This window comes from Plectropomus leopardus, chromosome 7, assembly GCF_008729295.1.
Source record: "Plectropomus leopardus isolate mb chromosome 7, YSFRI_Pleo_2.0, whole genome shotgun sequence".
NCBI classification, from domain to species: Eukaryota; Metazoa; Chordata; class Actinopteri; order Perciformes; family Serranidae; genus Plectropomus; species Plectropomus leopardus.
The window spans coordinates 6,046,878-6,061,411 of record NC_056469.1 but is presented as its reverse complement, the minus strand read 5'-3'; the positions used below and the strand labels follow the sequence as shown (position 1 = coordinate 6,061,411).

General features: G+C 41.4%; 1 protein-coding gene across 4 annotated transcripts in view; it reads left to right on the top strand.

Moving 5' to 3' along the window:
* The window catches only part of LOC121946151 (vacuolar protein sorting-associated protein 13B-like), a 375,120-nt gene that overhangs the window by 50,832 nt on the left and 309,754 nt on the right, over positions 1-14,534 (top strand). For all 4 annotated transcript variants that reach the window (XM_042490601.1, XM_042490600.1, XM_042490605.1 and 1 more), the window contains exons 14-16: positions 843-1,012; positions 2,584-2,778; positions 6,161-6,285. In XM_042490601.1, coding sequence (XP_042346535.1) covers positions 843-1,012; positions 2,584-2,778; positions 6,161-6,285 — 490 coding nt within the window. The remainder of the gene's footprint in view (positions 1-842; positions 1,013-2,583; positions 2,779-6,160; positions 6,286-14,534) is intronic.

Genomic DNA, 14,534 nt, shown 5'->3' with positions numbered 1-14,534 from the left:
TGACTTGAGCCTTGGCATATGATTAGATTGGACATGGCATTGCCAGATGAACCTGATGCGGGTTGTGGCGGTAGGCCAAAGAGCAAAACAGCTTTAGGATCAGGTTCTGAGCCCACCTTGAAGCTGGGAATGTAGCCCAACAGAACCTTTACTGAACTAAAACAAGCTCATGTCCCAGGACCAGAGCCAAGGCCGTTCAGTAACAACACGCTCAAGTTTTGGTCCACCTCAGGCCCTGGACACAGTTTAGTGGTTCAGTGCTCTGGTCATTCCTCACTTTGGCGAGCGCTGACCTTGCTAGCCTCTTTTCCATGTTGACTTGGTTCACTTCATTTTCTGCCCCTCCGGATGTTTCTGGTTATTGATTGAATGAGTGGTTTTATGAGATAGTTCAAAAACAAAGCTACTGGGAAACAGCCACTGTAATGGATATCACTTGGAAATGCCAGTACTTTTTAGTGCATGTTTATTTTATTTAGTGTATGAGGTGGTGGTTTTGTTGGAAAAAGGCTTTTTTATTGTTTTAATGCTACAGGCGCAGAGGAGAGGCGCCCACTCAAGGAAGTTGGCGTGCTTTACAGTTAACCTCTTACTCTGTAAAACAATCTTTAGTCCTCATATCCAAATGTGTTTGGCCTTTTCCACTCTCTCACTTTATTTCAAATAATGCACCAAAGGTCTCATACTCTTTGGTTGAATTTGCTTGTGTAAAACAAAGGAAAATCAGTTGTTTTTGTAACAATATAACAATACACCCTCTCCCTTTACTGCACCTCAGCAACATGTCATGGTATTTTTTTTTAAAGCTAACATGTTTCTTACTTGTGTGATTGTTTCTATAGAAGTGGTTGAAGAGACCCATGGTCCAGTTACTCCAGAAGAGATATCAAACTTAGAGGAATTCATCCCAACCAGACTCACGTGTCTTACCTTGCTCCAAGTCTCAGTGACTGTCTCCATGGCCGAGTTCAACCTTCTTCACACACTAATGCCTGTCATCATGGGATACAAGGTAGTGCACACAGACCTGCATTGTTCTAAACAACACCCCTATATTCTTGTACTGATTAGTATGTCACTGATGAATTTAATACATACAATTTAGGTGTACAAATCTAAAATGCAAAATACAATAAAGGGAGAATAATATGCACAAGATGGTCAGAGTCTGTGCAAAAAGTCTGTAGATGCAGTCATTTTCTGTAAGCGCTCATAAGGGTCGCGGGGGGGCTGGAGCAATCCCAGCTGTCATCAGGCGGAAGGCCCTGGACAGTTCGCCAGACTATCGCAGGGCTGACACATATAGACAGACAACCACACACGCTCACAGTCACACCTAAGGGCAATTTAGAGTCACCAGTCAACCTGAGCTGCTTGTCTTTGGACTGTGGGAGGAAGCCGGAGACCCCAGAGAGAACTCATGCAGACACGGGGAGAACATGCAAACTCCGCACAGAAGGGCCCCCGCCCACGGACTGAACCGTTCCAACCGGGTTTCGAACCAGGGACCCTCTTGCTGTGAGGCAATCGTGCTAACCACGACGCCTAACCACAACGCCACCGTGCCGCCCTCTGTAGATGCAATGCACACCAATTTTACTGTGTGCAACTACTGACAGAGGCGTATATCAGCCTGTCATCTGTATTGGCAGATATAGGCTTTAAAATGAAATATCGGAATCTGCCAGCATGCTGATTCCTGGAGATATCAAAAACCAATATTTATTTATTATTGTCTTTATTGTCTTTATGTCTTTATTTATTTATTTATTTATTAATCTATTTATTTATTCTTTTTGTGTTTTGGCAAAGTGAACATGAACAAAACATCAACCCTAAGTGAGTGCACAATGAATATAACAATATTATATGAATAATACATATGCTGAAAACCATTATATTTCATGTCTCCATCTGCTGGTGGGCCATCACGAAAAGAGTATGCTTAATATGATGTTAATTCCACGACAGAAGAGACTTGATGATCATTAAAATCTGGTGGGGAAAAAAGTGGATATATCAAAATCGGTATCCATTATTGGCCAAATGACTTGTTATATATCGGCACATCGAGTATCAGTAAAAAGCCAATAACATACATCCCTAATCTGTGCACTTATTTAAACAGGCAGGAAATCAGTAGGTTGCTTTTGGATTTAGCAGGTTGGATTTTGATTGATTGCAAGTATACCTATGGAGGAGAACAAATGATATTAGGTACTTGCTTCACCTTCAAATCAGTAGTTACCTGGCTATAAAGTTGCAAATGTTATATAAATAGTTCAATATCTAATAGATCTCCAGAGTTGTGGTGAGGGGGAAAAATATTGTATTGTATTATTTCTGACTATTTTCTCACTGTGCAGTCCATAGTAAAAAAGATACAATTAAATGATCAATTCTAGTAATTATGCCGGTTAAAATAAAAATCACACAGTATTTATGGCACATTTTAAGATTTATTTCCATGTTAAAGACTTGTTGGAGAGTTGGCCTTGAGATAAACGAGGGCTAATTATGCTGAACAATTGTATGCCTTCTCGTTTTGATCCCTCTTGTCCCTTGTATGACTTCATCTTCCAGACTGTACCAGGGCCAGTCAACATACCAGTGTTTCAGCCGGTGCGCCCTCTACCTGCTGTGCGGTTTCAGGTGGAAAGGGTGCATGTTGAACACTCGGTGCCCATGTACGCTTCAGAATTGGTCAGCACTGTCAGCAGTCTCAGCCAGCCCTCTGACAACCTGCTACATCACTGCTATGCACACCTCTACCTCAAGGTGAGCACAACAACATCAAAACCCAGCTATTCTTTTTGTAGATCTAAAACAAAAATGGCACATATTGAAAACAGCACAACTGATGCATTTAATAATAATTTGAATTAATTGTTCTGTGAAAAGTTAGGAGTTATTTCAAGGTTAGACCTGTGTCCTACATTTATCTATACCCGACTTTTTCCAAAAAGGTCAGATATACTTGGGCTATCTGGGTTGTATTGAACCCTGCTAATTTGGTTCTCTAATAAGAGTTGTGTGCCGTTGAAGACCAAACTACACACACAAAAATTTAATTTCCCCTCAATTGCTTAATAAGGATGTTTTCTTCTGTAGCGGGTATTTGATAATACACAGTGCAAAGGTTATGTTAAGAGTGGATGTAAAACCATACACTTTGTAAGGAAAACTAAAACTTACTCTAGTACCATATTTTCCTGTCCTTTTTTATCAGCCCAGGTTTGTATCTTTTTCTATTTGATTTATTTTCCTTTATTTTACATTTATCCCTTCATTGATCATGTTTAAAGTTTGCACAAAATATACACACTAATTTCTAGAATCTGGTCTTAACGCACTTCAGCCAAAAGTCCGCAGGTCAGCCGCATGGTCACGGTCTCAACTCCACTCTGAAATAACCCCAGTGACCTTGATGACCCTTTTTCACCTGGTCATAAAAATCTCAGCACTGAGCTGTCTGATGAGCTCCAGTCCAACTCTGGTCTATTTCATGGTTTAGACCCACCAAATTGATGGGATGCTGCAGGCTTGTATTGAGGAGCTGTGACATTCCCGTTCCTGTGTTGATTGTATAGTTTTGAGTTTAAAGCTCAAAAGAGAAAAAATCATAGGTAATTACAGTTATAGTTATCAACAACATCAGATTGGGACCTAAGGCAAAATCCTTTAATTCCTCATAGAACAATTGTTAAATTACTGGGCAAGATTCTGTCAGACATGCTTTTATCAGATTGCCTGCAGTTATTTAGTATGTTTGTTCTATTAAAACATTGTAACAGTTCCTAAGGAAAATCGTGAGACAGCTCAGAAAAATCTGAAAAACAAGCTATTAGAATAGCTATTTGAATACTACTCATACCATTTGTTATTAGACTATTTACGTTCAATTTTAAAGTTGAAATGCTTTACTCTTTTGTGCACACTGTTTTACCCTTACAAATAGTGTATGTAATCAAAGCAAAACTTTTAGAAATAGTCACTGATTTTTCTCTGAATGTATCTTACTCACTCATGTACATAGTTGTTACATGAGTTCTTTACATACATACTATTTGAACGATTACTTATTTAAATACCGGTGAAGGTAAAGCCATATCTGATAGTTATAGTATCTACAGTGAAGTGCTTTTTGTCTTGCATTTTGCTTTTCAGATTGACCCATAAATAAGGAGGCTTTGACCTCTATTTTTTACAGTTTACTGGAAGGCCAGAATGTCACATGGAGTACATATAGAACCACGGAGGTTTAAGCAAATTCACCTAATCCACCTTTTAGGAAGCCTGGATAACAGATCTGGAGTAATCTGGGGTGGCCCAGTCTGGCCTGGTGTGGCCCGGCTGTGTTTTTTTAAGGCAGGATGTTTGCCGGACATCATGCTGGTAGTCCTTATCACAGGGTCACTGCAGGGTTAACAGTCAACTGGTCAGTGGCCAAGGATCCCTCTGACCAATCAGCCAATCAGCATCTGTATCTGCCAAGGTACTAATTCTGCCTCTGGATTTTGGCAGTGGGATCATGACAGGGCGGAGGTCATTCTGGCCGCAATTCACCCACTTCAGGAAGTGATTTGAAACGGGTATAAACTGAGGCTTATCTTAATCTGTCTTTTATTGACACTGGCTGACAAAGCTAAGGTGTCTGTCTTGAGGGTAGCGGTTAGCCATTGTCTCACTTTTCCATGGTTATAGACAAGAACTCAACGTCAGCCTCGCTCAAGAAGGACGCCGCAGAAGTAAATAGACCGATCATAATTGAAAACTTGGGCTATTTGAATAAGGAGTTGCTTCGGGCTGCTGAAAGGAGAACAGAATTTGAAGTCTGGTCTCCCAGAGGAAGCTGTAGTGAATCAGTCTGTGGCTATATGGCCCCAAGCTTGCATTTCAAAGTAGAATTTTTATTATGTCTACATCTGTATCTGGCAATCATACGATTCAACTTGATATACTACTCTGGTGTGTAATATTCCATCCATAGGCCAGTTGTCCTATTATAAATGAATTATCATTTTAGTTTCATCCAAAGTTTTGTCTGTCTGCTGTGGGCCATCTGCACAGGAAAGTGGTTTGATAGACCTTTACTTGCAGGAATTGAATGAATCCTGCCCTGTGCGTATACAGCAGCTGCATGTGGGACAGCTGGGCCCAACCATCATCCGCTGCCTCAATTATTAAACAGGACTTTATCCACCATGTTCTCTATTAACAGTATGTAAACATTGAGGTTGCAGTACATCATGTGTGCAGCAATGCGGCTACCAGGAGCGGAGATAATTAGAAGATTACATTATGAGCTGCATTTTCAGTGAAAGACACCACATTGAGGAGAATGAGACAAAAGATCTCTTCCTGAAAATATACATGAATGTTGCTTGACAATGCTGTTGGAATCTTGGCATGATCTGGACCGAATCAATCAATATAGAGGGTGTTGTGACTATGCTGTTCATTGAGTCTAAGAATTTTCTTGCTGATCCGACTCTGTCACTATATATATGTACACTTGTTTAAAGGAAACCTCAGAGATGTTCTGAAAACTTCAGTTCAGTCTGCGGGCTACATGTTTTTTCCTAAAAATGCCTATGCTAGTCAACTGCACACACTGCCTGCAAACTTTTCAGCCTCAGTAATGTGTGTCCTCATTAAATCACACTGCAGTGGTCACACCACTTCTGCCATGTAATCAACTCTGCTTTGAAAAACAATTACAGGAAGAGAAGCGTGTCTATAGTGGTCTAATGTGAGTAAAGAATATACTTTTTTTAGAAAGTTCAGCATAAGGATATTTTTGGACTTGCTGACAGCTTTACAGTAAACAAGATGGTGTGGCGCGTTTTTTGTCTGTAAGAGCCATGGACTGTAAGAGCAGAGATTTGGGCTACGAGTGGTCTGCTGAAGACAGCTATGGTCAAAACATTTCAGCAGTGATTCAGACAACAACGCTGGCTCTGTGCTCCTGTGTTGTCTTTTCAGAAACTGTGTGAACTAAATGAAAACTGACATGTTTTTTTCTGTGGATCCAGTAAATGGTTTGATAGAAACATCGCTGCATACACTTTTCCATGTCTGTTTTTTTTGCCCCCGTCTTCCCTCCTTTCCTCTCTCCCTCCCACTATCTCTCACTTTTTCTTTCGTTCTCTCTCTCCAGGTGTTTGGGTTCCAGGCAGGCATGACATGCCAAGACAATACAGGGGGTTTCCTACCTTTCATTCCCATCATCCCCTCCTTCAGCACTGCACTTTATGGCAAGCTGATCCAGTTACCTGCATACTGGTGAGTATTTGTGATGTTAATAGAAATTTGATTGAGCACAGAAGCTGGTAGAGTTCCCTGTGTGAACTTAAATTATTGATTTGTCACTGCAGATAATTTAATTTGGAAATGGCCTTTTTTTCTGCAAGAGTTTTGCTATTACTATTCCAATAGGCTTTAACATTTAATATTTGCCCCTTTAAAGTCTTAATAATAGAATAAAGTGATGCCCAAAGAAGTGAAGCCCAATCCTGCCCCCACATTAATTTAACACTTACTTTCTGTCATAAGGGTTTGCTCTGTCCAAATAATTATTCATAGTTTAATAAATTATTCATAGTTGCTTCATGCTACATTGACTCTTGAAGCATTGTTTAATCTCAGAACAGATGACTCAGTGCCTCTAAGTGTTTTGTCTTCCTGCCATTCGGTTTGTGTTGAGCAACATTTAGCGCTGGTCTTTGCTAATGTTAAGTCTACAGTGCATGTTCTTTATTTCAATTACTCAAGTGATAGTTCAGTTGCATGTTTGCAGCACAGTCTATTAAGGGTGGCGATACAACAAAAACATTATTTAAATTTTCCAGAGTAAATGGTCTGAGGGGGTTTGGTTTGAGAAAAAACATCCTATGACCACAAAAAATAATTTTGCCGTAGGGCTACAGTAGACCTTCCAGTAGCTTCAACTTTGGTATGAAGAATACTGCTATAGGCTGACTACCTATTGTACCTACTCTGTGCGATCAAGGTGTAGTGTTCTACATTTTAAGACACTAGTAGTGGTAATTGCAAGCAGCACCATGCGATTATGGTTAGCACATTTCTTGAAGTAGACAGTGCATATGTATTATACTCATCATTACGTGATGGCTAAAGGGACTTATTAAACATCGAAAAATGTAAGGATACGCTTCATTCTGCACGCACCTGTGAGTGGCATTGTAGGTTAACAATTGCATATCAATTGAGTCCAGTAGAGAGGTATACCAAAGTGAGGAAGGCAAACATGCATGCAATGTTTGTTTCTGAATTGGAAAGGGTTTGGGTGTAAACCTCCTGTGTGGAAGTGTTTATATGCATTCTTGGCTTGTCTGTAATCATTTTGTATGTAACCGTGTGTATGTGTGTTGTTAGGCTCATGTATTGTACTTTATGAAGAGGATTGCAGCCTTTTGCGGGCAGTGCATCAGAGGGTATTTAAAGTGATGGATGAGCCACTTCTTCAGCGGTCGGTGGGGAAAACAGAAAAACGGAGTCATCGGATAACAACTGCAACAATTTCTCAGATGGTTTGAAACACAAGGAGAGGAAAATAAGACAACGCTGTCTAAGGAGATGAAAAAACATATTGCTGTATCCCTGTCCTTGTACCAGACAGAGGATGAGTCATTGGGGATGTCCCCTAGAGAGAATAGGAGTTGAAGAGAGGACAAGAAGGGAAAGGAGATAAATAAGACTCAGAGTTTGGAGTTGGAACAGTTGGACAAATGGGAGATTTGAAAGGGATGGATGAGACATGAATATATAGTCCTTTAATGTTGAAGGTATCAAAATACAGAGAGCATGAAAGAGAACAGGAAGAAATGGAATAGAAGTGGAACTGCAAATAAACACCCAGTGTGGAGATGGTAGTCAGCCAGTTGAAGACAGAATGGACAGAGGAGAAAGGGGACGAAAGGAGAGAATAGATGAGAGGGTGGAAGATGAGTAGAGAGGAAGAGAGTGTGGTGGGAAAAAGTGTAATTGGACAGTTTGTGAGACTGCAGGGAAGAGGGATAAGGCAGAAACTGGGGAGGGTGGATAGAGGGAGGATGGATGAAGGAGAGGGAGCAAAAGAAAAACATTTTTACAGGATGAATGGTCCTGCAGTACTTTTATAGTATCTGTGTGTGTGTTGTGTTTAACATCACGGAACTTGACTATACTTGTATCGTTGAAAATGTTATGAGAATTGAAAACTGTCTCTATCTGCACGTTTGCTGTTATACATATTAATGTGCATATATTTGTACTAAATGGCCTTGTTGAAGTCACGTATTATTAGCTGCAACCAGGGGCTCTATAGTTCGCTCTGTCCATTGGTTGGTTGGTTGTTTGGTCAGTTGGTTTGTCCACAAAAGTTTTTGCACTGTTTGGCAGCCACAGTTTTTGCCCTAGGAGGAAGAAATTCTGCATGAAGGTCGAAGCTACTGTGAAGTAGCGCTTTTTTAAATAAAGCGCCCTGTAAAGAATGAATTAGTGACTCATGTACTGTCTCCCATCTGCCTCCAGCACACAAAACGTTTTAGCATGTGTGGGTGAGAGCAACAAATGAATGAATCTTTTAGGCTTTGAAATACACAGACATGCTGTGAAAAATAATTGTCTCTGTTATTCACTCCATTACTGTGTTTTCACTAGTAATCATCATCTCAACACACACACATGTGCGCACTCACACACACACACACACACACACACACACACACACACACACACACACGCACACACACACACACACACGCACACACACACACACACACAGACCCTGTGCCCTCTCTGTCACACCTTGCAGTCAAAGTGCCTGTTAAAGCAGGAAACCTGTGCAAGAGCACTAGCTTGGGAATCGATTTCCTCCCATTAGTTTAGATTTAAACATGTCAAAGAGCTGCAGATGGTTTTGACTTTTCCTGACTTCTTCTCCAGGCAAACATTGTATCTACTGTACACTTAGCTAGCCACATAAGGAACCACAAGGCCCTCATTCAATAGTGTGTGTATGTGTGTGTGTGTGTCTGTAGACAGAACCTGATTCCCGTGCTCTCTGCTCCCAATAAGAGACTGCTCGCTGCTTGTTTGATCTCCAGTCCCCCTGTTTCTGCCCTGCCTGCCTCAAATAGTGGATTCAGATGTCAAACGGATGTTATTTTTCTTTCTGACAATCACTAGATGTTTCTCATCTCCAGAGGGCCTTCCAGATCAATGCCCTCCCATGGCTTTTCTTTCAGCCTGGACCAGCCCTTGGAAATAACACTGACAGTCCCTCACAGAGTCTCCTTGACAGGTTAAGAAAGTGCTCTGTTATTCTTTGTTGGAAGCCAGCCTTTGATGGATGCAGTATTTACATGTCCAGTAACAGTATGCACCATGAGTCCTTATCTTCATGAACATCTATCAGTCTATCTAAACTATGTGATGGCATTGCGATCATACCTCAAAATAGGTGAACACGTAACACCAAAGATAATTCTACTGCCCTTAACAGGATTGTTTCCACTTCATCACATTTGTCTCTTCTCCAATTTAAATTTAGCTCAATGTTTCCGACACTTGGACAGGTTAGAAGCACTTATTGAATTTTCTAACAGTTGCCTGTTTGTTTCACTGTCAATCTCTTTCCCGCTGGTGTTGTGTTCAGGGTTATGAGTTCTGAACCTGCCACTTCAAGCTTGAAATGACTCATATTTGACCCTTCCAACTATGCGGGAGGTAGGTTGTCTCCTTGCTTCCTGACCTGTGTGTTGCTACAGTCAAAATCCAATTAACTCAAACTGACAGTTTGCCCCTGGAAGAATGATGATGAGCAGGTTCAACAGAGACAGTGGTTAGATGATATGGTAGAGAGAAGTAGAGTGCTGAGTGACAATGGGCAATGCTAATAAGTGAATAGAAAGTAAGTGATTTGTTTCCTAATGGCTGATGTTCTATGCTGAGTGAGCTGGCCGATTTTGCTCAGTGTCTGTGTTTGTGTGGATGTGGTGTAAAAATAGAAGTGGCCCCAATAAATGAACGATGAATTGGAAGGCATAGAGCACATCTTAATATCCGTTGACTTTACTCTCAGTGTGTCTTTGAGCAATGGGATTCCTGTGCAGAACTCACACCAGTTGTACCAACATACTTAATACATGTGATCACAGTATGTTGGTGACGGATGTACAGTCAGACAGACATTCCATCTCCTAAAGGTGAAAGCGGTGACCAAGATGGACACATTGGGTCAGTGGGGAAGCCAAATGATGCACTCCACCAGGTGGTAGCATTTAATTCGACTGTATTGCTGTTTATTTTGGGGCTGCTCCTCAGCACTGATGTAACTCCAACAACACCCCTTTCCAAGATGTTCTGTTCCCTGAGCAGACACTGAGCAGAGCTGTACAAGCTTTTGAAGTTTTAAGGAAATATGAAAGAAAGTGGGAAGCATGAAGCTTCATTGAAGGTGCTGGAGAGAGACACAGAGACACAGAGAGAGTGCTCTGAGAAAAAAAGAACAGTCTCCACTTTCTCTGTCAGTCTTCAGTAGGTGTGTTATGCAGATTATTGGATCATCTTTTCCATTACCAGTGTAAAAGGTAGCTTTAGGTTTGTCTCCCTCTGAACTGTATTAATAGGAAATGATGACTGATGGGAGAGAAGGGTAGCTTGGAGTTGGGAAGTACAGAAGGTGATGTCATATGCACACATTCCGCATCCCTCTCCTCTGCCCCCCCCCCCCCCCCCACCCCCCCCCCCCTTCTTACCATAACACACGCATACAACCAAAAATGTGTTTGTGACTAGGAAGCTAGCTCATACTTAAGCAGGCGTATATGACTGCCAGGTGATCATGGGGGATTTGAAGAGGCACGAGCGTCTGTGAAGATCCAGCGCGTCTCCTGATGAGTTGGCCCGCAGAACGTACTGTAGCTCATGTTTCTGTCAGTCTCACCACAAAAGCTCCAGCTTCTCACAGTGGGCAATAAGGGGCTTTCACTGGGGAAAGTACACTGCTTTGACAACCTTTCCCTGCCAGCCTTGGCTTTTACTGGGCATTTGGTATTGTGTGTGAGACCTTGGATTTATCCAATTAGAATGAAATGTCTTTGTTACCTCATATGAAATTTTAAAGAAAAGCACTTGCTACAGAACAAATGGAGACTTTGACCTTGTGGTTCCCCATATTTCGTTTTTTAAAGAAATGTAAAATCACCCGACAAGGAAGCAGCCAACCCTATATTGTGATTCCTAAAATGCCCTTGTAAGGGCACCTTAGCTCAGTTCTAATGTTTTAACCTCCTGGTCATGTTGTGTTTATGAAGTGATGTAGAAAGAAACTTCACAGCTTGGAAACTTCACAACCACTTGAAATGTGTCATTTGGTTGTTCTAACTAAGATCAGGTTGATTCTTCAGATTGACATCACCCTGTGACAAGACTAAGCATGTCAGAAGCTAATATGTAACTGAATGTGAGTGTTAGCAGTTGTTAAACAGTAATCTTGGGTCCATTTGATCACTGATGCTATGGTTGTGAAGGCAGATTCATGCAGAGGACATCAACTGAGACATCGAGAGTAGTCAGTCAGTCATTCACTTGTCCTCGTAAGGGTCGCGGGGGGGGCGGGGGCTGGAGCCAATCCCAGCTGTCATCGGGCAGAAGGTGGGGTACACCCTGGACAGTTCGCCAGACTGTCGCAGGGCTGACACATATAGACAGACAACCACACACACTCACAGTCACACCTAAGGGCAATTTAGAGTCCCCAATCAACCTGAGCTGCTTGTCTTTGGACTGTGGGAGGAAGCCGGAGACCGCTAAGAGAACTCATGCAGACACGGGGAGAACATGCAAACACGCACAGAAGGGCCCCCGCCCGGACCGAACCCCGTTCTAACCGGGATTCGAACCAGGGACCCTCTTGCTGTGAGGCAAGAGTGCTAACCACAAAGCCACCGTTTTTTTTTTTTTTTTAAAAAAACAGCATCACTAAAAATTTGTAGGATTCATCTTCTTGAGATCATAAATATCTGCATAAAATGTCATGGCAATCCCTTTGATATTTGAGATATTTCAGTCTGGATCAAAGCAGTGGGCAGACTGAATTACACTAGAATTATGCCGCTAGCTTGGCTAAAAACCACTGGAATTGTCGAAGATGCTAACCTGCATTGAGCAGCAGCCATTTTCACAAGAAAACAAATTTTGATATTTCCCTTCATCTTTTTCAATCACTTTTAAACATTTATGGTTAAATGGTGAATATCATCATAACTATAGACTGTATATACCCCACATGCAGTTTCATCTGGGATACAAAGACTTGTGGATGATGGTGGGTTTGTTAATGGCTGAATTGAACTCTTTAATGGGTATTGGGAAGTAAAAATGGGTACTACACTATTTTTGTAAACAGTAAAAAGTTTATATTAGAGATTTTACAATTTGTTCATAGTGCAGTTTCAATAAACACTTTGTGTTACTGGAATTGCTGTATACAACAAACAGCATACTTTTTGTTTTTGAATAACCTTGTCTATAATGATTATGAATTGACAGTGTTGTCCAAAAATAATTAGCTATTTTATTGTTAAAAAAATATTTGTGATTTTTTTTTAAAGAATTATTTGACACCAAACTAATAATATTATGAAGTCATAAAGAAAATCTCAAACTGCTCAGTGTGACTATATGAAATAATTGTACTGACACAGCTAGTTTTGGAGCAGAGTATTAAAGTCACAGTCCTCCTCGTGGTACGCTACTATGAACTAACTGGGCAATCATCTGGTTAGCAAAAAGCTCAAAAACCTCTGAAATAAACTTTCACTCCCAGTGAATTAAAGTGCAGCTGAGAGGCATCAGGCTGTACTTATCCCTAATGAAAGGCAATGTATGTGGCTGCCAACCTCGCGGGGACTCTACAGAGCGTCTCAATTGGTCTGGCTGTTAAATCTGTTATCCCAGATAATATCGCTGCCTGCAACAAAAAAAAAAAAAAAAAAAAGGAGGGAGGTGGCAGCAAGGAGGGGATGTTAGAAGTGCCACCTGCATCGATCTCTCCAAAACCTAACCTCACTTTCTCACTCAGACACATGAACACACATGCACGCACACACTTCTGCTCACACCATATAATATTGCTTATGCAGGGCCACCTGACGGCTGCAACATATGGAGGCAGGCCAAGGCCGGGGCCCACCAACCAACCAACAAACCAGCAGCAGCCTAGTGTGGCTCGTCGCGTTGCAGGTCATAATTCAACCCCATGCCAGCTTTTATGTGGCGTTTTTAGCAGCCCCTGTTCCTCGCTCAGCTATTTCTGAGGGGATAATTTCTTTAAGCATGTGGTATTACAGGTGCATGTTATATAGCTCCAGAAAGCGGACTTGCCTTACAAGTGTTTCTGAATGGAAAAGAATGTTGGCTCTCCCTTGATATCTAATTATTGATCTAACTCTATTATATTGTCAATGGCTAGTTCAGTTTTTAGCACTACCTGTAGGATTTTTTTTATGTGAAGTTGAGAAGTCCATTACTGTGTCTGGAGCAGTAGTCTAGACTCTAGATTAGCTCATGTTGTGATTTATGAAGGCTGCTTGAGGCATCTGAGGCATGAGGCTTCTGGTGTGATTGTAATGCCTCATTACTCCTGTTCATAGTTGGTCATAGCACGCTGCTCCTGGTCTATGTCTCCGAGCACAGCCAAGAACAAGAGGACAAATGCTTTCTGTGTCCTTCAGTAGTGAGCAAGTCAAATTTAGCAAATGTACATGCACAGCATTCACTGGTGAGAACATAGACTGTGGCTGTTACATTTGTCTACTAGCCATTTTGGCAGGCGATATCATTAACAAGTTGAATTGGAATAATCATTTTGGCTGATGAAAACTGATTTGGGAGTGGCTGTTTGGATGGAAAAGTCCATTTCTTTGCTCCGAGTATGCATTTATAGGACTTACGACAGAGATCTTGTAAATGATGTCACACACACACACACACACACACACACACACACACACACACACACACACACACACACACACACACACACACACACACACACACACACACCCACACACACATACAACTTCTGCGTCAGCCGTTGTGCCCCTCAACCAAACTTTGATTAGTGCTGATTTTATAATGAAGTAATCACTTATATTACTCATCAAGGTCTTAAGCGAGAGGTCTGTGTCAGCAGGGTTAAAGTTACTGTGCGCTGTGATGGTGAAGGATAATTGAATGACCTTAAATCAACGTGTGGTTCCTGTGGTCATGCTCAGCTTTGAGTTGTGGTTCGGAGGCCATAAGAGCAGCAGGGAATTCATTTAGTCGAACAACGCAGCGCAAGAACTAGGCCCTTCTCTGTTCTTGAAGAAACATGGGAATGTTTTTAGAAAGAAAAAGTTTTTGCATGATGAAGCTGAGGGGATGTAGGCACACACTGCAACAAGTAGGCTTTATGTATTAACAGGTGTGTATTAAAAGCCTGGAATGGCATATGATGTAATATTGTTCCACTTTTCACTCCG